The sequence below is a fragment of the Seriola dumerili genome, unplaced genomic scaffold, assembly GCF_002260705.1.
Source record: "Seriola dumerili isolate Sdu_G_001 unplaced genomic scaffold, Sdu_1.0 BDQW01000149.1, whole genome shotgun sequence".
Lineage (NCBI taxonomy): Eukaryota > Metazoa > Chordata > Actinopteri > Carangiformes > Carangidae > Seriola > Seriola dumerili.
Genome location: NW_019174404.1, coordinates 20,119,142 through 20,143,917, shown reverse-complemented (window position 1 = coordinate 20,143,917; position 24,776 = coordinate 20,119,142). Strand labels below are relative to the sequence as shown.

The 24,776-nt window shown below is 39.1% G+C and overlaps 2 protein-coding genes across 2 annotated transcripts; one reads left to right on the top strand and one right to left on the bottom strand.

The window, feature by feature from the left end:
• Window positions 1–739: 739 nt before the first annotated feature.
• On the bottom strand, window positions 740–5,461 carry LOC111226082 (G-protein coupled receptor family C group 6 member A-like). Its single transcript, XM_022751175.1, has 6 exons — window positions 5,263–5,461; window positions 4,852–5,164; window positions 3,905–4,717; window positions 2,994–3,212; window positions 2,789–2,906; window positions 740–1,665 (listed from the first exon to the last, which is right to left on the bottom strand). The coding sequence occupies exons 1-6, from the start codon at window positions 5,430–5,432 to the stop codon at window positions 740–742; spliced, it is 2,559 nt and encodes an 852-aa protein (XP_022606896.1). The 5' UTR covers window positions 5,433–5,461.
• A 1,469-nt stretch (window positions 5,462–6,930) lies between these two features.
• Window positions 6,931–24,497, top strand: matn3 (matrilin 3). Its single transcript, XM_022750732.1, has 7 exons — window positions 6,931–7,292; window positions 9,536–10,157; window positions 12,488–12,612; window positions 19,501–19,620; window positions 20,535–20,654; window positions 22,880–22,981; window positions 23,276–24,497. Exons 1-7 carry the CDS (start codon window positions 6,959–6,961, stop codon window positions 23,326–23,328), a joined length of 1,476 nt encoding a protein of 491 aa, XP_022606453.1. The 5' UTR covers window positions 6,931–6,958; the 3' UTR covers window positions 23,329–24,497.
• Window positions 24,498–24,776: the final 279 nt, after the last annotated feature.

Here is a 24,776-nt window from a genome sequence, read left to right as displayed (position 1 = left end):
AAAGAGAGTTAAAGTTAAACTTATTCACAGTATACAGCCAGTCATAATGGAGCATTTCTCCAAAAAAATGTCTTTATTGACAAAAACATAACCTAAGTCTAATTTAAAAAAAAAAATCACAATACTAAATATAAGTAGTGAAATCCACCGCGGCAGAAGCCACAAGCCCAACCTAACCAAACAATTGATTTTTTTAAAATGATACGTAAAGATACAGCTGATTATCATGTTTATATGTTTAAACTATGTCTTGGTAACATCGTTAAAACAATGTTAAAAACTATCTAAAAAATATATACACAAAAAGGACAACATAAATTATTTAGGTGGGTAAAAAGTTCAAGCGAACCACATAACTTCCCAAAACACCTACAGCATATTTACCTTGCAAACACACTACAGTTTATTTTTAATCTTTTTTTTTTTTTCATTTAGCAGCAGTGGTAGTAACAGCAGTGAAGAAGGAGTAGTGAAAAACCTACAACAAGGACTTCAGGATATATGAAGCACAAATACATGAAGTACATAGAGTGTAGTGATACTCTAGTTATTCAAATGTGTGAACCGAATAAGGATGGTTGCTGCCCAGGTCTAACCCAGCTTCTCGTGGGCACAAACACATGTTAAAGTAGTCAGAGAGAGAGACACTGGCTATGATTTCAACCACGGAAAGACATATTTCTCTGCAGATAATAGTTACCCAGCACCTGCGAAGATTTTTTTGCATGTGCGTGTGAGATCAGGATTTGACCACAGCCATGTCTCTCTGCTCATAATGCTTCCTGATGTATTCAGTGATGGCGTTCTCATTATTAATCTCTTTCCTGAACAGCATTATGTAACATTTAGGGGCCAAGTGACAGCCCAGGATGCTGTAACTAGAGATGAGTATGGCTGCACTTTCTATAGCTCGTTTGTACTTCCCCACCAAATTGAGATAAATGGGGATGAAGAGGATCCAAATGATTAAAAACAGCAGCATACTGATGGTGATTAAATTCGCATTTTTATACAAATCTGGAAGCTGTTTACCTTTGAATGCAAACATGAAACAAATAAGGGCCAAGAAAGCGTTATAGCCCAACATGGCTATGAAGAACTTAGTGGAGCCTTTATCACACTGCAGCAGAATGGTCATGCTCAATATCTCTTGGTCTAGAAATGGGGGTTTATAGTACAGCCATGGCACACACAGGGCAAGCTGGATCCCAGACACGATGGTCACCACAGCCAATGGTTTATTGAGCTTCTTCAGCCAGGATCCTTTATTCAATTCAAAGCTGAAGCCCACTAAGATTTGGAGCAGGTTTGCCAGAATGCAGGAGATGCAGAGGGAAAAAGCAATGCCGAAGAGGGGCAGGCCCACCATGCAGGAGACCTTAGTGGGCCTTCCTGTGAAGGTAAATGTAAGGCTGAAGCAGGCGAGCAGGGAAAAAAGCTCCAAGAAGCACAAATAGCCTCCAACTGCCTTCACAATGGGAGTGTTACGATAGACTGTAAACAGGATTGTAAACACAATGGTCACAATAATCCCGAATACTTCTAACAAACTCAAAATGATAATAAAGGGATCTGTCCAGTACAGGAATTCAAGAGTTTTGTTCAAACACTCATCCCTCTGCTGAGTCGAATACTTCTCTAGACCACAGCTCTGACACTCCTCACCTACAGGTGGAAACAAAGAAATGGAAAACAAGAATATTTTTGCTTATTCAGCACAAATCATAGATTTCTTTCAATTCCTGAAATGTAGAATATTTTGTTTCACATAAATGAGGAAGTACCCAAACACAGCATCGGGTCACACTCACGATACGGTCATGTGTAAAGTTATCCAACATTTGCAAATTCATGTAAAACTGTCCTTACACATTTGGCAGGCAACAATTAGAATAAAACCTTAACATCAAAGTCAATATGCCTCTCACACATGAGATGAAAGTTTGAAATGTTTTAGCAGATTTTGTTTATTGTAACCTGTTGCCTCAAGTTCCATTTGCTCTCATCTTAAAACATGGTGTAAATAACACTTTCAGTTTGGTTTATGACTTCAGTAGTAGAGGAGAAGAGGTACGGTCAAAACACATGCCGACACACACAGTTCCTTATTTAGGAACTGTACAAAAATTATTGAGTGGAGGTGGAGTCAGAAAAGAGAGAGGATTGTGTTTTGCTGTTGTTATTGCTTTTCGTTTGTGAACTGAAAAAAGGTGAAAAAGATGCATCAAATACTTAAATCACCCATTGAGCATAAAGGTATATTTTGCCATGATGCAGAAGACTATTAGCTAATATGTCAGTGGTAAGAGTGAAAAGAACAGTACATGTGGATCTTAGGTTGGTTGGTTAAAAAATAGAGCGTCTTGAAAACGAGATGCAACATTTGTTATGTTTACCATAATTTTGGTAAATGCTAATTCCACTCAAAATGTGTGATTGGGGATGTAAAATTTGTTATATTAACATTTCAAGTGTAACATTATACATTGTTAGAGCAAAACAGGTTTTCAAATGGTTAATAATGCATAAATGAAGATAAATCCTTATTCAAATATTCTTTTTAATACAATTTCCTTCTTAACTATTGTTACAATTTTGTACGCTCTTAGCTACAGATCATAAAAACACATACCTCCCAACTCTCCCCTATGAAGTAAATGTGATATTCTTAGTAATATTTCCATGATAGGATTCCTCTTAGAAGACAGTACTTTATATATGAGAATGGGACTGTTCACTCGTCCATAGAAATGATTTTATTTCTTGAGATTTGTGATAAAACACTTACCATTTCCTCGGGAAAACTCTCCGTCTGCACATGGAACACAATCCTTGCAGCACTGTTTACTTTGCTGTTTCAGCTCTTGCCCAGGGCTACACGTTTTAGAGCAATTGTAAACAGTTACCTTTGAAGGACAAAACAAAATCAGTGCAATGTTATATTTATAAATTATTCTGGGAAATAATAAAATATGATGAAACGTTGACCTTACATTCATATTGGCCATATATTGAACAATATATGGCCAATCTGCGAATTTTATTCTTTCATTTGGCCAGTATTCTCCAATGGTTTTTATGTGTATGCGCCGTGTGGATATGTCCATGTGCCAATATACAATATCATATCCTAAATTGGGGTCTCCGTTGGTGTTAAAGAATATATGTGTGGAGTTCACAGTAAAGTTGACTTTCTGGATTTCCTTGAGAAGCTGTGGAAACAAACAAAACACAACAACATGAACCAACAACAACAAAATCAAAAACATTTTCTATAATTACTTCTATTACTTGTGAAACAACAACTCATAAAACAGAAAACGTGTCATATAAGGGATAAAGTATACAAGAATGTTGTTAACTTTGTGGTATAAGTAGAATATTAGAGGTATACTTTATCAATAACAAAAAAAACATTTTTTAGTTTTAGTTCATTTTAAATAATAGTTTCAAATATTTTGCAGCATTTCACATGAAAAGATCAATATCTACAACCCCCACTTAATATGTTATGACTTACTTATTAATCCATACAAAAACCAAAGAGTAAAGACATGTTGTCTCAAAAAATGCAAACTGTCATTTTTACACTTTGGATTTTGTATGGATTCTGCAAATGACACAACATGTTAATTGGTGATCTCTACAGTTGCTGGTAGCAGGGGTTTCTTCCTGTTGGACAGAGCCAAGCTAACTGTTTCTCCCTTGGTTTCCAGTGTTAATGCTAGGCTAAGCTATCCAGCTGCTGGGTATAGCTTCATATTTACTTGACAGCCATGAGAAAGGTATCGATCTTCTCATCTAACCACAAGAAAGCGAATAAGTGGGATTCCAAAACTGTTGAGCTATTGACATACTGTATAGGAGCAATGTAAAATATCTCAGCAAGATATTATTACTGTACCTCCGAGGCTGTAAATTTGGTGTTACGTTTACAATGTTGGTTGTCACACTTCAGCAAACGTCTGAGACCCTCAGCAATGACTTGAACGGCTAAGTATATGTTGTATGATTCATCATGGTCAATGTAATTGGCCAAGCACCTTGGGTGCAAACAGTGCTTGGACCGCTCTTGGTCGTCTGGTACTGTGCAGTCATTTTCTCTGCTCTCTTCTGACCAATTGGAACAAAGTGGAAATTGAACCAGGTAATCCTCAAGAATGTCATTGATCGTGCTGTTGAACATTGAGATGATGTAGTCTTTAAAACCGGGCACCTCATTCCTCTTAGAGATGAATCCGAAAACCTGCCCGGCCAACTCGACGCCTGGCAGTGCAGAGACCTTTGGAGAGGTGGACCACGAGTCACTTGCAATCCAAGTTCTGTTGAGTCTTAATTTAATAGCTGCTTCCATGATGATCTCAATATTGCTGCCCTTGGTGAACGTGATGATGGCCTCAGCAGTGGATTTATTGATTTTGCTCACCAGAGTAGCCAGCCGTGCGTGTGTTCTGGAATCGTTCTGGAAAAAGTAACTAGGCAGAATGTCAGTAAATTCAACGCAGATGTCCATTCTTCTGAATGTGTCCCCAAGGCGGTCGCTGCCGTACTTCCCGTACTCATCATTACTTCCTACAATGGCTACTGTTTTCCAGTTAAACCGATTCACCAGTTCAGCAATGGCCTTTGTCTGATATTCATCGCTGGATATTGTTCGCAGAAAAGTGGGGAACTTCAACTTCTGGCTGAGCACCTCGCTCGTTGATCCATAGCTAATCTGTAGCAAACAGGAATTAAGTCATGTTGAAATTGTTCTGCATGCAGATCGCAACAGTGAGGCATTTAAGTTTAAAAACATAATAATTATAGCTTTGTGTGTATTTCTAGTCGTAATTATCAGAGAGAACAAACCTGGGCAACTGATGACAGAGCAAGAACTCGTGATACAGCTATCGATACTTCTGAATACCTCTCACCAATCACCACCTTTGTTTGGGGGTCAGGTAAAGCAGAATGAATGTTTGCAGGTAGTAAACATCTCTGAGGGTCCGACTGGTTCTTCAGCAGCTGAAGTGTTGCTCTGAGGGCCAGGCCAACATCTCCACAAGTGTCATAGATGTCGTATCCTATGGTGAAGTTGGGTAGAATCCTCACTGTGTGCTGGTTTATTTCTCTGATGGCGTATATCATAACTTGAGTGCGTAAGAACATCTGGAAGTCATAGCTGCAAAAAATTGACAAAGGACAGATGAAATTTCTGAATGAATTCATTCTTGTGATGGGTCATGCTAAACAGACTAATCTCAGTGAAGCCATACTTACACGCTACAGGAGATTGGTCCGTTTGCTGTGGTTCTGTTGGTTTTTAAGTGAATAGGGAAAAGTCCTCCAATGATGATGTCCCCAGGAGAGTATGCACGCAGTAGACCATGCTCCCCCGAACAAGAGTGAAATACACTCATAACACTGACAAATAACCATGACAAGAACATTGTGGATACACAGAGACAAGATAGTAGTATCTGATCATTTATTTCCTCTCGCTACAGTATGAGCAGGTTCCTGGACAACAGCTCTCATGTAACTTCCCCCTGTGGGAAGTCACACAAGATCATTTGCATTGTCAGACAGAATCTGTAACTTTATGCAAAATCCTTACTCTTACTAACACATCCTCAAAACAATAAATTGGCACGAGAACCACAGGGTGATTTGAATGGCTCACAGAAGATGATTCATTCATGGTAATGTATGATTCATTATCAGTTTTTACAATCTCCCATCTTCAGTTGTATTTTGAATCATCCCATGTCTCTATTATTCAGGTCAATGACCCAGAAAACAGTTTGCACAGTTTGCACTGCAGGCCATGAGAGGGCAGCATACTACATATAAACTGCACTCACTTAGTATAATGTGCTTTACAAATGTTTGTGTTTTAGTTAAATGAAGTATATGTCATTTGTTCAATCTCCATACCTAGAGGCAATAACGCTGTAGATAAATATATATAAATAGTTATTTATTGGACAAAAAGTCCTGCAAGTTCCCAGAATAGAAGAAAATTTTAACATCTACATGAGATCTGAGCAAACTCCATCTGCTGATGAAAATGTTGGAGGCTGCTGTTTTACAAAGTCATGAATGAACTGTCAAGAAATTTGGAAAACTGTAAAGGTTCTGAATGCATGAAACATTAACATCTTCTCAGGAAAAATGATTATAGCCAGTGATAGAAGAAGTATTGATGATCTTTAACTTTAACTAAAAGTCACATTACACTTTAAAAAGACTCCATTGAAAGTAAAATCCCTGCATTCATAATTTGATTAGATTGTTTTTTTTATGTTTAATGGTTGAGGTGGAGCAAGTTTTTATCTACATTATATAATGCTGGTAGATTCATTTATAACAATGCATCATGTTATATTCTATATTTTGCTACTGCTGCGGCTGATGATGAAAATTTTGATCTTACAAGTATCTTAACTAAATGTACAGAAGTAACAGGCAAAATATTTGCTTCTGAAATGTAGTGGAGTTTAAGTATAAAACTGTAATATAGTAGAGTACTTGAGTAAATGTACTTAGTTACATTCCACCTGTATAGGCCTACCTATAGCCCTCCAGTGCATTGCTGATTTAAGTCTACTATAACAGTCTAACATGTAAATGCACACCATATATTGTTAATATTGTTGTTTCATAATTAATAAATGATCAAATAATATATGTATAATAAAAAACAATGTCTGTGAATGTAAGGTGAATATGAAGTCCTGCAAATCAAATGAATTAAGTGTCAGTGCAGAATTACAGAAACGTTAACAGCTGCTCTGAAACCAGCCTCACTTGAGGAACTCCTTCCTGCACTCACGCCAACTGTCTCTGGATTGGGCCTCTGGTTCCCCACGCCTTGTGGGCCGTGGACCAGATCGTATAAGTAGGCTACATTCAGCTGAAGTGTCGGACACCCAGAGGCCACCCAGAGAGGGACAGGGAGCTGCGTGCAGGCAACATGACTTCATTAACGTGGGGACTGCTCTGCTTCATTGGCATTCTGGCATCGGGAACTCTGGGAATTTTCCCACAGCCTCGCTCCCAGCACCGACAGAGTCACTCAGTTCGTCCTTTGAACTCACGAGTGTCCCCGCAAGTCCCGTCAAGGGTCCGTCAGCACTTTGAGATCAAATCGACTGAGCAAACATCTGACGAAGTAGCAAGTGCTGAGAGTTTTCAGGAGGTCCAGCTGGGAGATTACTCTAACCGAGGCTTCCAGCAGCAGCAGCAGAGTGTCCGGCCAGGTGCCAACAACTACCTGACGCAGGAGAGCCGGACCACAATCATCGGAGGTTGGTACATGTAGGGATTGCTACCTCCTCCCCCGCATCTGATATCCATGTGTTTGTCATGCCTTACACAAATTTGCTATGGATCTAACACTTATTAGTTTTTTTTTCTTATTTAAATAAACCATATTATAATGCATAATAGGAGGATCGGTATGATTTAGTATTAGACTACGTGTACTGTAATGTGTGTCCAGTGTACATCCAGTTTCTACCTCACATGCATCACCATCACATTCCTGTCACAGAGCTAAGCCTCTGTTTTTGTAATTGTCTCAAATATATGTAATATTCCCTTAGTTGGAAATAACATCTTGCTCATTTTGTATCAAGAAAATACAAAGATGTTATGTGATTAAAATATAAACTAGTACAATGTAGTATAAATATAATGTAACTTAATGGTAAAACTGAGAACAGACATATGACATTTGGAGCCATATATAGGTTAAGAAATGTAGTGGCACAATTAAATGTTTTTCTTTCTTATTGTGCCATTAAATGTAAAGATCAGACTATATAAGATGTCTTCAACAACAGCCCTAAAACCTTGTAGTGCATTCTGTTTTCCCTCCAGTGACTTTCACATGGAAAGTGTTATCAAGCTAATTATCTTTCATTCGCCTGCCATGCAGCATCTTAGCTTACTTGCCTTTAACCCAAGTAACAACTGCTATAATGCTTTTCCCTCTGCCTTTTCCTTTCCCTTGGCAAAGCTGGTGGCAGTAATTCCAGGTTTTATCGCTATCAGCCTGCCCATCGCCCACTGCCAAAGAAAAGCAAGCTTTCTCCACAGCTGCATCACAGTGCTGCACCATTTGCATCCTGGCAGCCTGCTAAAGACTCAAGTGGCTCTCCTGCATCCATCAGAACTGGTGCAGGTAGCCATAACTAACACTTTCTCAACTGACTCCAAAAAAGACAGCTGCAGAGTTGTGGAGTGACTTTTCTGGCACATAAATCTCATATATAATTGAAATTAAAAGTAACCATAGCCCCCAAACACACTGTATTTTTCTCCTACAAAGTTTGTTTCTCATTTATTAGGCCACATACAGTGCAATATTTAAACGCATAACATGTCATTTTGTATAACAATAACATAAGACGGAGTTTGGTGACGTCAAAGTAGCGTGGGATCATGAGAGTTGTTGTCTTCACCACCATTGCCATCATTGCAGTTAGCTTCTCTAGGATTCCTTCAGTGTCAGTAGTTCAGGATATTATCCGTAGAGGTCTCATCCTCTCCAAAACAAACGAACCCCGTGATTACATCTGGTAAAAACACTGAATAGAATAGCTTCACGTTAACTATCAGTGTTCTCCGATGCTGTGCAACAGACACAAGACCTATCAGAGGGGCTGTTAGCCTAGCTGCTGCTAACATTTGCTCAGCTTGTTTCTCTGATAACTTCTGATCCAGACATTCAGGAGCTGAATTATCTGCAGAGGTTTCCTCCTCTCCAAAACAAAGTGACCCAGCGGTGAAATTTGGTTAGAAAAAAACCCCAAAAAAACACTAATTAAAGCAGTTTAATGTTAAAAATCACCGACTCAGAGGGGCTGGGAGTCAAGCTGATGCTAATGTTTGCTTAGCTTATTACTCTGATAATTGAAGATCCAAACATCCAATGACTGAAATCCTTCATCCAGTTCAAATATATAGTTAAAAACAAAGAAATCTAAAAAGTGTATTTGTAAAACTGTGGTATAAAACTGGATGAAATGTCAATTTTACCGCATTTTATAGTTCAGTGTCAAATTGCACAGCAACACTTAAAGGGAGGTTTCATACATGATCAGGCCCTATCATCATTTCATCATAAAACCTCCAGAAACTGTGTTTTCATTGTTTTGGTGGTCTGCCTCATTTCATTACTCATAATGGAACTATTCAGCACAGACAGGTATTTTTCACATTGTCTCATGTTGTATTTACTCTGAACAATCTCCACCAGCATCAGAAACTTGTGGGAGAAAACACAACCAACTTATGCCAACCAATCACAGTTCTTGCAGTCCACATCTAGTATCTCTATAGCCGCCATTTTTGAGGCACACTCCAGCTATGGTCTAGCTTTAGAGCTAGCTGCATGTAGCAGTTGTAATAACAACTTAACTGTGTGAATGCAGGCTTTAGGAAAAGACCAGCACTAATAACAGTTTTACTAATGTTGCTACAATCCCAAAACCTTGTAAAATACATTTTTGAATCCATCTGTTTTAAACGATTATTTCTTTTACAGCAACAAGATCCAACTGCAGAAATCGGCCTATAGACCTGGTCTTCATCATAGACAGCTCCCGCAGTGTACGTCCTGCTGAGTTTGAGAAGGCCAAGGAGTTCCTGCAAGACATGGTGGACAGCTTGGAGATCGGGTCCGATGCCACGCGAGTCGGCCTCGTCAATTACGCCAGCACAGTACAGATTGAGTTTCTACTGAAGACGTATTTTGACAAGTCTTCCCTGAAGCAGGCACTGGCCCGTGTTGAGCCCCTCGCTTCAGGCACCATGACAGGCATGGCCATTAAGACTGCTATGGAGAAAGCATTCACTGCAGAGGCAGGGGCCCGAGCTAGTTCTGTGAACATTGCCAAAGTGGCCATCATAGTGACGGATGGGAGGCCCCAGGACAAAGTGGAGGAGGTGTCAGCAGCGGCTCGTGCGTCTGGGATTGAGATCTACGCGGTGGGAGTAGACAGAGCTGATATGATGTCCCTCCGCCTCATGGCCAGTCCCCCACATGATGACCATGTCTTCTATGTGGAGACCTATGGTGTTATAGAGAAGCTCACTTCCAAGTTTAGGGAAACCTTGTGTGGTAAGGATGATGATAATGGGAGTGCGGATATGCCAATAAATGGTGGAATTGATGATTATGGACTAGGCCTAGATGGCAGGAAAGACGGTAATGGAATAAATAATGAAAATGACGATAAAGGAAACAACGGTATGTCAGATCCATCTTTTTAAATTCACCTGTGAGTATATGGGCAGCACCATCGAGGGAATCTCCATTCTAAAGTAAACGGTCCTCTTCTTTAGTCTTTAAGAAAAAAGGCAAAGTAAGTGATTTACTGCCACTTGCTGTGCTTGCATTTCCTACAAAATAATGTTTACTAACTGTTGCCATGGAGATGGTGAAAAAAATAGTTTAGTATCAACGCAGTCAAAAATGTACAATACAATGTACAATAAGTCATGTACTAACCAACTTAAAGAAGAAGACAAGCCTCTGATCACTGGTTGATCTGCTGACTCAGAGCAAAGTCTCTGTACTTGAATACTCAGAAATGGTTGAAACCTAAAATGATGCTGCCTATACTCTTCACAGGGAGCGCGCTGCTGTTTGCACTCTGCGCTTTATCTTGTGCCTCCTTCCGCGTGCCCTGCTCAGTTACCTGAAGATGTGCTTAGCTGCCCAGGTCCACGATTTTGGCTTCTGCCAACATTTAACGGCCACTGCGAGGCACAAACTAACTTAGCTTGGCGCTAAATATGACTAAAGTATTGTTGAGTGGAAAAGTTTATGTTCTTCAGGAAATTTCACTTGCTTAAATCGCTTAGTTGCTTAAATTAGCTTCTGAATGATTGCATAAACATTATTATCTTTAGATATTCCTGAAAGAAAAAGACAATGGAAAGTTTATTCACTTTCTAGCAGGAAAGTTAGGTAAGATACCATCGATACCATTCTGGTGTTTATCCGTTCATTAAGAAGCCAGCAGCAAGTTAGCTTAGCTTAGCACAAAGTCTGGAAACAGGAGGAAACAGCTAGCCTGGCTTTGTCCGAAGGTAACAAAATCTGCCTACCAGCACATTCAAAGCTTAATAGTTAACACGTTATATCTAATCTAAAAGTGTAAAAACAACAACTTCTACAGAGATTATGTGCAAGATCATTTCTTGGCTTGGTGCAGTGACTTCCTGGTGTCTCTGGCGACCTCACAGTGACAACATGAAGTCCAGCTGTTCCTTTAAACAAAGCACTAGTGACGGACATATGATGATATTTCCTGCTAAATGTACATTTATTTGTACTTAATGCTTCTAGGCTACAGGCCAACCGCTAATTGCCATGATAAAACTTCTATAGCAGAGTTGGAAATATAAGAAGGAGGAATATTTCAAAATAAAATTGTAATTATCAAATTATTTTGTACAGAGCCCCCAAAAGTCACATTTTACTCAGAACTACTTTTGCATTCTCTCACAATACATTTTGCATTCTCTCACAAAAACTTTTCTGTTCCCTCACAATTCATCTGCAGTCCTGCACAATATATTGTGTTACTTTGCAATATATTTTGCATCCACTCTGATCCAATAGAGGAAGGTTGGCTGAGCTTTGAACTGGTGTGTATTGGTGACACACCTGTTATATTTGAAGCATGAGTATCTGGCATCACGATTCCTTCTTAGCTAATGTAAATACATCAGGAGGTAACTGAAGCACAGCTGCAGCTATTGTCTGAGCAATAACCATATCCCCAGCCACAGCTCAACCCACTGACAAGCATGCGGCAACAGCTTGGCCTTTTTCTATAGATCAGGGGGAATGCAAGTTATTGAGAGGGAATATTTCAGAGGAACACCATGACCTTTTTGGGGCTCCGTACTTTTGAGTAATTTTACTCAAGTAAAGGATGGATTTTTAAAATGTCTATATTTACACTTCTCCTCTTTCATGTAACACTCTCCCTGGTGTCTAAATTGTCAAAAATCAAGACTAGTTTCTAGTTCCTCCAATTCAAAACCATGCTCTTGACAGCTTGAACCTGAGGGGTGAGTTCAACCAACCTCTGTGCTTCACTGAGACCGCCTTTGTCGTCTAGAAGAGTGACGTCACAACTACATACATAGTTATTATGAAGTGTTGCCTGCGTTCTACTTTGTGTTTGCATGGTCTGTTCTGCATGGAATTTTCTGTTGGAAAATTAAGATGGAAAGTTTTTCAGGTGACTTAAATTCAAAAGCCAGTTTAACATTTCAAAGTGATTAATTACTAAATGTCTTCCATTACTAACAATGCAGGAATTGAAACAACTAAAATAAAATCACAATAACAACACGAATGATAAAATAAAAATGTGCACGATTAATCAGTGTATACTTACAACTTACCAATATCCATATAACAAAAAAAAAGATCAATTTAACTGTAGTCCTAAGCCAATCAGACACTGGGATGTTTCTTTTCAGGTTTGGATGCATGTGCTCAGGGACACAGTTGCCAGCACATTTGTGTCAACAGTGACAACTCATACTACTGCAAGTGTCGCTCGGGCTACGTCTTGAACCCGGACAAGAAAACATGCTCACGTAAGAATCTTTATCTCTGTTGTGATGTTGATGTTGTGATGATTCACCATTTGAAAACTACTGTCGAAAAAGTTGAACATGGCTAAAAGTTATATTTTGACCGTATTTTCCTTAAACTGTGATTTGGGATTAGATGGGGAAAGCTTCATTAGAGGTGGAAATGTTGAACTTATAAAATATTAAAGTAAGAATTTAGATGGAGCCTTGGAATTCCAAGTTCCTAAGCTTTTGAAGATCCTTTTGAATGTCAGTTAGTGAAGCATTTCATACTGTGCTGCCACACTGCATACCATCTCTTGTTACCAATGTTTTGGGTTGCCCTAAATAGATTAGGGCAAACTATTCAGTACAAATTAATAAGCAGGGCATGATGAAGGCCTGGATTGATGAGAGACACAAACGTGACATGTGACAGGTTGGAATAAATGAACTCATGCAAGCAAAAGTCTAAACCCTGAAGTTAGATATTTTGTCCCAAGATTGAGTTGAGAATACACCGTCATAAGATGTTGTTGAAACTCCAGATCTTGAATAAGTGTCAAGGCAGACTGGAAGTCATGTGACAGATTTGTCCATTGTATCTATTTTCTTGAATGAAGTCAAACAGACTTTCACACTAATTCAATCCATACTCTAAATGTAAATATATGAGTATCTTAATTACTTAGACATCAGAATTTATGTGGTGCAAAAATATATTAGGGCAGGTAATATTGCTTGAATGATCATAAAACTTGAAAGACTGGGATGGATGCCAAGAATGAAACTGAGCATATAGTTATGGCCATCATTTATGATAAAAGGAAAAGCAACCCATCTCTTTGACAGTGATACAGTGATGGTGCACTTTGACTCTGGCAGGACTTAACCAGCTGTCACAAGAGCATGACAGCTTGAGCCCTGACATGTAACTAGTGGCTCTGTCCCTGGTAGAGGCCAGATCTCCACCCTCTACCAGAGTAAAGAGATGATAGGTAGTTGGCGTGATAGTATCAGAACCTCTGTCAATCAAATGACCACAGAGAGACACAAAACATTTACAAAGACATACAAAACAACCAGGAACTGATACAAAATGACAGCACAGCAGCTACTTACTGATGTTATTTTATCTTAAGTTGTTTATTTGGCATTCATTTATTACACTGACTAAACAAAATAACCATCAAACCGTTTATTATGACCAAGACCAGTGCTCTAAATTTGAATCTTAAAACATTTTTTATTAATTTCCAGATTGTGCCTGCCTTCTCTGAACCTGTGCCCCAGTCTTGTTCACCCATTCAAAAGTTTCTAAACCCTCCACTGGGCCCAGGCTGCTACTCTTGCCTAAGCAGGAGGTGAAAGGACAAGTGGATCCTTTCTCCAGATCACAGGCTTGACTGACTGTCACTGTTCAGTGAGTTAGCTAGAGTTATTGCTTCACGCCAAATGCCCTTGCTAAGTTGAGAAGGATGACAGTCAGCCTAGGCAAAACAAGGCCCTGTGCACTGCAGTGTAAGAGCAACAACCCGTCAACCAAAGGTCACCATCAATAGCTCTCTCACCCACCAATCTTACTGAGCTCAGTACAAGATCATAACCATAATTCCAACCATAATTATCCATGGAAATACATGGATAAAACTGTTTTTATTTACCAATTTACTCTTGGCTTCTTTGACTTGTTTAATTAGACTGAGTTGGTAAGTTGTGGGAGTGTCTCTTTTCAGGTTCTGATCCATGTGCCCATGGACATGACTGTCAGCACATATGCATGAACAGTGATGACTCATACATCTGCAAGTGTCGAGTGGGATATGTGTTGAATGCAGACCAGAAAACATGCTCACGTAAGAACAAAAATACTGATAAAATTTGCTGTTTGGTTCCACATGTATGTGTTATGTATGAATGAATATTTCTAAATATATTTATGGCCTCAAAATTAATTCATGTTTTTTCCAAGTATAGCTGTAACCTTCATGTACAAAGCAAGAGCTGGTTGGTCATCTTATGCTGTGTGTCTCGTTTTGCTTGACTAAACAGGAGATACTTTACATTATATTAACTGGAACATTAACAATTGGCAATCAAAAGCTCCATAATGACTTCCACAATAAGAGCTTCATGTCAGTGAAGATTTTCTTGTCAGGTTTGGTTACATGTTCTTAGGGATGATTTGTGTCAGCACTAATGTTTCATACATCCTCAAATGTAGAATAGGATATGTTTTTAATTCAAACCAGATAACATGCTCACATAAGAACCTGGACCTTACTAGTAGACTCGATATTTGTATGATGACACAAATTTTCTACAAATTACATTTGTTATATTTTCTGATGTACTGAAACAAAATCTGTAGAAATACCTTGACTTGGGAATTGATGAAATCATTTTGTACCAATAGAAAACTTGGCATTCTCACAGTTTTTTTGATGTTGTTGAAGCTTTCTTGGAGCCATCATGGAAGCCATTACAGTAACTTACCATAAGGCATTTCCACACTGGCATCAGTTTCATTGTGGTGGTTGCTGCTTGGATTTAGTTTATTTTGAAGTTGAAGTGAATCCTTAGTTCATCTTGAATTAGTAGCGGGTCATTTTTATGATGTTGTCCTGAGGAGTGTTCCACAGCTTGTTGTTGACCTCAGCGATTATCAGTCACATGTAGGTGTATCTCTTTCCAGATTTGGATACATGTGTCCAGGGACATGACTGCCAGCACATTTGTGTCAAAAATGGCGATTCTTACCTGTGTATGTGTCACGAGGGATATGTGTTGAATGCAGACAAGAAAACATGCTCACGTAAGAACCCTTACAGTTGGTTTCATGTCATTTCTTGCTGCAGTGTCTCAGGTTTCTGAACCCAGCCTTCAGAGCACTGAAGAATCCCCACAGTTTTGTTTGCCAAAACAGCTTTAAGACTTTATTTTTATCTCAGTGTGCAGAAATGAATATTTAATTTATTCGAAAAACTATAAAATGGGAAACTGGGATTGATGCACGATCATGAGTATGAGTTTGAGAAAATAGACAGTAATTTCAAAAGAATTGATTGCACACCAAAGGGGCTATTTGTAAGTTTTACTATTGCTACATAGCTAACGTTAGCATTAACAGCTGTTTACTTACCAGTCTAGAAGAAGTGTTGCAAGTTCAGCATCAAACTTCATTCCTTTACTCACCAAGAGCTGTCTCCAACAGTGGAAAGCAACGTCAATGTTAACTCTTGTCTCTATCACGTCTTTTCTTATACTAATGTTAGCATGCTAACCAGCTAGCCCTAGTCCATCTCGTCACTTTCCGATAGCAGCTCACTGTAGCCTCCAATCTGCCCTGAAGATGTAGCGCTGCTCAGAGGGCGTATTATAACATCTTGTCTTGTAAACACAACAATGGGTGAAGCAAATAGTATACAAATAGCCCCTTTAAAGTCTTGGCTATAATGTGCTTGACTGATGTAATTAGATTGAGTGTGTTACATGTGGGAGTGTCTGTTTTCAGGTTCAACTACATGTGCCCAGGGCCATGACTGTCAGCATTTTTGTGTAAACACTGATGATTCTTACATCTGCAAATGTCGTTTGGGATACGTATTGAACGCTGACGAGAAAACATGCTCACGTAAGCACCTTTATCTTTTCATTGGAGCGTATGGTCAAATTACATACAGACCACAATGCATGCTGCATGAGATTTGATATGCATGTGTACTTTTGTAGTTAATTGAATACAGAAATGACAAGATCTTGCTTTTGAATTGAACTGAACATTTTCATGTGGACTGGACTGGGTTTTTCTGAATAAGAAAATACTACAATTGTGAATGATGAAGAGTTGAAAGTTATTTTGGACAGAAACACTCTCTTCCTGCCTCTTTTCACTTATAATACGGTTTGTTCTGAGCACTTTTCAATTGTTTTTAGGTCAGCCTGAATAACTTAGAGACTTGGGAGACTGATGTACTCAAAGTTAACGTCAGTAGTTAAAGGAACAGTGGCCAGACAGAGGCTCCAACATTTCAAACTCACCTTAACTGATGTCATGAGATGTCAGTTACATGTGGACCTGTCTCTTTTCAGGTTCTGATGCATGTGCCCATGGACATGATTGCCAGCACATTTGTGAAAACAGTGAGGACTCTTATATCTGCAAGTGTCAAGTGGGATATATGTTAAATGCAGATCTAAAAACATGCTCACGTAAGAACTTGCACATTATGATATGCATGTCTCAGTGTCACTAGTTTTCAAAACTGAAAAAAATGTACATGCCTGGATAGAGGTAGAAAAGGACTTGGGCCATGGGCATCATATTTTATAATGGTCGGCCCTGATGGTGGAATGTTAGCTGTGGAGGTGTCTCATTTCAGGTTCGGATACATGTGACCAGATACATGACTGCCAGCATTTTTGTGTCACAAATGGTGATTCCTACATTTGCAAGTGTCATGAGGGATATGTGTTGAATGCAGACCAGAAAACGTGCTCACGTAAGACCCTGAATTTTACCTATATATTTTATATGCATGTCAGGGTTGACAGGTGTCCCACCAAATTCCAATATTTGAGGTAGTTGACTAAATGCTACAAAAGAAATTATGTGGTTGATATTTTATTATCTGGACCAATATGCATGTCTTAGTGCAGTGTCTGTGCATGATTGCAAAAATGCATATTTGTGTCAAAAATTTTGATTCTTACCTTTGCAAGTGCCATGAAGTATAGATGTTGGATGCAGAAGACATGCTCATGTATGAACCAGGATTTTCTTACCTCTGCAATTTATGCGGTTGACAAAATACTACAGAAACCATTACTTGGAGGATTGAAAAATCTCTGTAGGATTATTGTTTGCCAGAAACATCTAACAAAAAGTTTATCTGGACAACTGGAGCTGGTGAAGCACTGTGCTCTGTACATTGGGCATATTAGCTTATGTAGATTGTTCTAAATAGTTAAGAGAAGTTGGTTGTGAATTCATTTTGAATAACGACTGGGACTGATGCACATAGCAATGACTAACATAACTTGTAAGTTGGAAGGTGACCCATTAAAAGCTCCAAAAGCGTTTAGGTTATCCATGATAGATGTAACTGGACTAAGTCACTTAGAGTAGTGAGTGTATCTTTTCATGTTTGAATGTATATTTGCGTCAACAATGTTAGTTCTTACCTTTGCATGTGTCATGAAGGGTATGTGTTGAATGCAGACCAGAACACATGCTCTAGTGAGACTCAACTTTTAACTTTGTGTCGGGATTCCTATCAAATTCCATTACTCTATGTGCTTGACTACATTTAAAGTCTTCCTCTGGAGGATTAAAAAAATGCTAGTAGTAATAATATTATAGCCCCCAAAATGTTACTTTTGATAACAAGAGTTAATAGAGCACATACCAGCTCTTGTTCATTGTCCTCAATAGTTTGGGTCTGTCAGTAGTGACTTTATGTTAAATAGTCTGATAGAACCAGAGGTATGGTTTAGATAGCCATGATTTAAATATATTGTAAAGAGATTGATGCCACATTATAAGCTCCACAAGTGCCCCTTGATACTTTGTGGAGTGTCTCTTTTCAAAATTGGACACCTGGCTAATGAACACACCTGCAGCAATTTGGTGTTAGGATGAATAAGTTGGATGCTTGGGAGACAGACAGCATCGATTGTAAAAGGACTTACAGCCAGACAGAAGCTGCATCAGTGCAATCCCTGCTTGTATGTTGTAATGAGTTGTCATAACACGTGGACATTTGATGTCCAGGTCTCTTTTCAGGTTCTGATCTATGTGCCAATGGACATGATTGCCAGCAGATTTGTGTAAACAATGATGACTCGTACATCTGCAAGTGTCAAGTGGGATATGTGTTGAATCCAGATATGAAAACATGCTCACGTAAGAACTTAGAGCTTACTTTTGGATGTGCTCAAGTGTCTAGGGTTTGCTTCAAAAGTGCTTGACCACAATTCCCATCACAGGTTCTATTACTTACTAAGGATTCTTTGATTGTTGTAGTTAGCTGTGGGAGTGTTTCTTTTCAGGTTCAGATACGTGTGTCCAGGGACATGACTGCCAACATATTTGTGTCAGCATTGATGGCTTGTACATCTGCAAATGTCGAGAGGGATATGTGTTGAATGCAGACCAGAAAACGTGCTCACGTAAGAACTTGGACCTTTCTAACAGATGTTCTCAGGATTTCACTGTTATTTTCTAGACTGAAAGTGTAAAGTAAGTATTGGCTGAATTTGTTGATTGAATTTGTTTGGGAAGTTTAGCTCAGTCCTTGAATCCTATCTCAGACATTGAGAGAAATGGAGCAAATGGCAATAGTCATAGGGTTCACAATAGATAAAGGGGTCCTTGAGTGATAGACTAAGTCAGTCAGATGTGGAAGTGTTTCTTTTCAGATTCAGATGCATGTGCCCATGGACATGACTGCCAGCACATTTGTGTCAACAGTGATGACTCGTATATCTGCAAGTGTCAAGTGGGATACGTGTTGAATGCAGACCAGAAAACATGCTCACGTAAGCACCTGAATTGTATCAATATGCATATTTGGTGTCAGTGGTGTCATCCAGCATCTCAGATAGCACCACTTTTCAAAGTATCTCAACGGGACTGGTTCATCAAAAATTTTAAAGACTCCATCTGGACAGTAGGGGCTGATGAGGCAATCTGTCTTGTGGACACACCATACTTTATATCATCCATCATTCTCATCTGTGTGAATGAGATATGCGAGACTGAGTATATTGAAATATATGGGTTGACATCATTGTGGGATCCACTTCTTTTAAAGGGAACTGTGACCAAAGGCTCTGCAAAAAGGCCAAGTGATTGTTTTGAATGTCCCAAAACAAAGTCACTGAAGTGTGAGCTTTTCTTTTCAGGATCAGGACTGGATGCATGTGCCCAGGGACATGACTGCCAGCACATATGTATCAACAATGGGAACTCATACATCTGCAAGTGTCGAGTGGGATATGCTCTGAACATGGATAGGAAAACATGCTCACGTAAGAAAATGATTCCTTTCAACATTTTTACAATATCTCAAGATGTTTTGTTGTATTACGCTCTACACATGCATGTCATGGTTTGGCAGAGGATTCCATGAATATTATGGGAATGATAGCCAAGGGTTTGTCGAGCTATCAAGTCAGTTTTTGGAGTGTCTTGTTTCAGGCTCGGAAGCATGTGTTCATGGACATAACTGCCAGCATATTTGAATCAACCATGGTGATTCTTACAACTGAGAAGAATGGAGAAAATGGCAATAGGCATGGGGTTCACAGTGGATAAAGCGGTCCTTGACTGACTGTATGTTCAGACTGATAGTGGTGAGAGCGAAAAAAAAGTGCTCTGACTCCACAGTCAAGGACGCTGTTGAAGTTTGTGGGTGTGCTAACGTAGATGACGTAGAAGTAATAGACAGCTAACAAGTTTGTTCAAGCAAACAGACATGCCAACCATATCTTCGTGCCAACTGACCACAAGTAGGGTATAAGTTAACCTCATGAAATGATTTAAATGAGCGATGTTCGCGTTACTGACTGAATCGCATCAAGTTGTCAAGCAACAATGTTTTGCATGCTATGGTGCTAGTTAACATGCAATTCCCTTCTATTTTCACTAAATATATTATAGTCTACACTTCACCAACTCTCCTGGAACACCTGCAGTGTCAGACACCTTTGTCCAGTCATGTCCTGTAAGCGGACAGATACATGTCGTAAAGGATGGGGTTGTGTTCTCTAGTGTTCTCCACACTCCACTTTCTGGTTTCAACACATGCTGACAACGGGCGTGCCGCTGCTTTCCGCCAAGAGATGCTGAATGACTTCTGGTCACTTTGATGTTCTCGCCGCCTTTCGGTCTGAACGTACAGTGATAGACTAAGTCAGTCAGATGTGGAAATGTTTCTTTTCAGGTTCAGATGCATGTGCCCATGGACATGACTGCCAGCACATTTGTGTCAACAGTGATGACTCGTTTATCTGCCAGTGTCGAGTGGGATATGTGTTGAATGCAGACCAGAAAACATGCTCACGTAAGAACTTTTTCATATATACACGATGGTGTCTGTGTATTCAATCCTAGCTTGTCTGTGTTGCACATGTTCTCGTAGCCCAGCATTTCTCACCAAACCCTGAGCTTCAAAGCATTATCATCTATTGCAACAAGTATTGAGCTCAGCCAGACTGATGTGCCAGCCTGACTCTAACCTAACAAGAACTGTTGCACACATGGATATGGTTTCTATGTATCTTCCAAACAACTGTATCAGCCAAGGTTTCAACAGCTGGCCAGGGGCTCCTTGAATGCTCTTTCCTTATGGTACTTGAAGAGGCTTTAACAAAGATGGGTTGGTCCATGTGCTTGACTTGACAAAAGCCATTCTCAAATCATCCTAAACTATGCAAGATGATGTAAGGTGAGATGCCAGTTTTCCTCATGTTAATGCATTTTGGCTTATTAATAATCCACAGCCCGATATAGATATATTTGCCCTTTAAACAGGTCTATAGGCTTGATCATTTACTACACAGAGTAGTACTGAAATTTGCATGATGAGTCTAATTTTTTGTATGAAAGCTGATTTGTCCATACACAAAGCTACTGCGACTCTGACACTGCATTTACAAACACAAATCTAGACCTAGAGGTGAAGAGTACCAGTCAAACCTAACCTCATCTCTGCTTGCTGACTCCATACAGTGGTATGTCCAGACTGCCTAGAGAGAACAGATCATTCTAGACAGTAGACTATGCTTACTATATATTGCCTGGCACAAGGAATTCAGCTCATGTCTTGTAAAGCTAGATAGGTAAAAGTTCATTTTGCCACTGTCTGCATCAAGCAGGTTTGGCGCAACATGACAGCCCTCTAGCAGAGGAACTGAAAAGCTGTCTTTCCTCTGAAGGCTATGCAGTGGATTATGGTCTGTTTATCTACAGAGAACCTCAAGACCCCCAGAGGTCAAAGTCTCAGAGTGTGCCATGATTCACACAATTCTCTTGACTCAATACCTAACCAGGTTAAGGTTTGTGTGTGACAGGAAGAGTTTCCATGCACTTTGTGTTCACATTTGTATAAATGTGCAAATCATGCACATTTGTTGGTCTGGGTACTCTAAAGGGCTCTAAGGTATGTTTTCTTGTTGAGATGTCCCATTGGATTCCTTGTAGACACCTACAGTGTAGGAACAGATTTATAGTTCAGCACAGGATTTAAAGGAGCTACTTGTAAGTTTTGCCACCCCCCCACCCCCCACCCCCACACACACACCTTAAGTCTGTAACCCCATCACCCTACACAAATTACTCATATTTTGTGAATGTAGTCTGAGTCACAGCAAAAACTGCCAACTTCCACAGAAAAGAAAAAGAACTTCCTCACCATCTGTGTCCACACGTAAATTTCAGTGCAGTGCTCCAGGTAGGAGCATGGTCAAGTCTATAACACTGATGGGGTGTTTTGCCTACAATGTGTTAATTTAATTCTAACAGTTACCACACCTTTTATGTCTTTCTTTTTGCATTCTTCAGTTGTGGAAAAGTCTGTAATTGACAGCAACCAAAGCTACTGTGTCCAGCGGCAAGCAATACTGCACTTCTACTGGTCCAGCCATTTACAGCACAGTTTACAGATCATAAAAGTGTGCTGTGCTGATGTAAGGAATGAGGGACTGCTAAGGCACTGGAGGTTGTGATGTGAGCTAGCTGTGGAGTTTGGTCTCAGTAAAGGACCAAAAAAAAAATGGTTCTATTGATTTGTTTTTTGTCTGTTTTTTGTATGTTTTCAGTGATTTGGTATATTACATGTATGTGAGTATATTGCTTAAATAATTAACATGTCTTAAAATCCTACTTAAAGCTAACCACACTGGATCTTCTGACTTTATGATTAACTAGTTGAAGTGACTGAAACATTTTGATTATATTTTCTAATTTCACTCACAAAAGAGAAATCATAATTGTACATAATCTCGGGTGTATTATTGATTCAATATCCATTGTGATAATGTGTAAAGCAACACCTAAAATTTATATGATTTTGTCACCTTGATGATGTTTGGAAAGGCAAAGGCTCATATTGAACATCAACTCTGACTCGAAGTGGGTGTCAAAAAGTGTTACTTTCTGCTACTTTCGACCTGCAAAGAGAAACATTTGAAGAGCTGTGTCGCTCTTTCTACCAAGCAGCCAAATGTGGTGTTACTAAACATGGTGAAACACCACTCACTTTCTCCATATTTCTTCTCATTCTTTCAGAGGAAATGAGAAGTGAAATAACCCAAGACGCCTGCATGTGTGAAGCTCAGATTGTGTTCCAGAAAAAAGTACAGTCAACCATTCACGAGCTGAGCAGAAAACATATCCTTTTGCATCTCACAAGATCCACACATTGAGTTTGATTTTAAGACTTTGATTGTGTGACAGAAATATTTGCTTTACATTTTGTGTCTATAAAAATAGCTGACATAGGCACTAGTTTGGACAGTTGCAATGATATTTATATTCCTATTAGTGCTTTGGATTACAATAATTTGAATCTGAATCTAAACCTTGAGTCTGCGGTATAGTTGCATATTTTTATGGTGTCATCATGAAGTGGTAAACATCGCAACATAAAAAAAAAAAAATCAATTTCCTTGACTTTCTGTTCACTTGATGAACTTTCAGACAAAGTGAATCTGATTGAAGGTCAGCAGCAGTATTAAGAACAGCGTTGCCGTCAGAAGACATGTTAAGGACTGGCGATGTATCCACTTTTCTTGACCACCGGAAGTCATCTGTAAAACCCTCAAAATCTCTTAATGTCTCATGTCTATGATGTGTCCAAGATTTGATAGAGGTCTGCGTGGTAATGATTTCTTATGCGGTATACTGGTAGCATTATGGTTTTATATTATAAACCTGCATTTTTGCATTCACAACATGGTCTGTTGTTACTTCTTACAGTAAAGTTGGATATAACTGGTGTAAATGTTTACATATACCTGTGTATTTGTAAGAAAAGCAACATTTCTTCCTAACAGTGTAAACCATTGAGTTCAGATTCATGCACTGTAAGATAATTAGTGAATTTATAGAAACAGTAGTTGCGTTAGCTTCTTTAAAATAGTGTGTTGTACCACATCCTTGTTGTGTATTCACTGCTCTGAGAGCATTTCTTGGTCAGTGTTGTTGTGTAGTGTTCTTGGTAGAACACAAAGACTCCATCCACAATCATAACACAACAACTAATCTCTTATGCAACAAGAGCATTGTTGCTATCCCTCTGATTGCAGCATTACGCAGAGAAAAGACCAAAATAAAACCTGATCCAATTGGCCCCTGGCTGTGCTAAATCACAGAATTACTATAATCCTTTTCTTTGAATTGAAACATTTCAACAACCTAATTGCACAACATGCATTGGTAATTATTGTTTTGGTTGTAACAGACAGGTACAGTTGTTTTGGGGGGGATAGGGGAAAAAACAGTTTAGGGAGCTCTGACCGCTTCAGTAGGCTACTTTGCATACTTGGCAAGTCATGGACCAAAGTTTCTGGCAGCAGTCCTGGCCATTACAGACTATTGTCAATGCAAGTTTTGAAAGCGGGAGATTTATAGCTAAGATCACATCAGTTTTGTAACCAGTTAAAGTAATAGTTCTTCATACACTATATTCATGTACTATATTTTCTACTCATGTCTGTGGAACACAAATGAAAAAAGTGAACAGTATTTGTGGTGAAGGCCTCTATGGGTAAACTGACAGTCACATGCATTACATGTTTTGGTGCTTTTCTGTATATTTTATATCGGGATTAAAGCTGGACATGGAAAATAAACATTCTGAAACAATGGATCCAAATCACTATTGTATATTTTATACTGTGTTACCAAGCCGCATGCTACAAGATTAAAACTATGATATGAACTTTCAGCAACAGTCTTGAGACTCACTATGATTCCTTCACTGGACTAATGTTTTTTGATATTTTGATAATGCTGTGCATTGGCCAATATAATTGAATGCCACACTGTATTAAAATACTTTTATGTATTTGTTTAGTGTTAGTATAGGCCTACTAGGAATATTTTCATTGCGGTCCATTATTTAGTGGGTAGAGTAGGTGCAAGACAGCTCTGTAAAGCTAAATAAAATGTTTGCTTTTCCCAA

Coding starts and splice junctions, on each gene's coding strand:
- LOC111226082 (XM_022751175.1), bottom strand. CDS start 5,432: ATGTTCTTGTCATGGTTATTTGTCAGTGTTATGAGTGTATTTCACTCT. Junction 4,718..4,851: donor CTCTGTCATCAGTTGCCCAG/GTTTGTTCTCTC, acceptor TGTTTGCTACAG/ATTAGCTATGGATCAACGAG. Junction 1,666..2,788: donor AGAGTTTTCCCGAGGAAATG/GTAAGTGTTTTA, acceptor TTCCACCTGTAG/GTGAGGAGTGTCAGAGCTGT.
- matn3 (XM_022750732.1), top strand. CDS start 6,959: ATGACTTCATTAACGTGGGGACTGCTCTGCTTCATTGGCATTCTGGCA. Junction 12,613..19,500: donor GGACAAGAAAACATGCTCAC/GTAAGAATCTTT, acceptor TTTCAGGATCAG/GACTGGATGCATGTGCCCAG. Junction 19,621..20,534: donor GGATAGGAAAACATGCTCAC/GTAAGAAAATGA, acceptor GTTTCTTTTCAG/GTTCAGATGCATGTGCCCAT.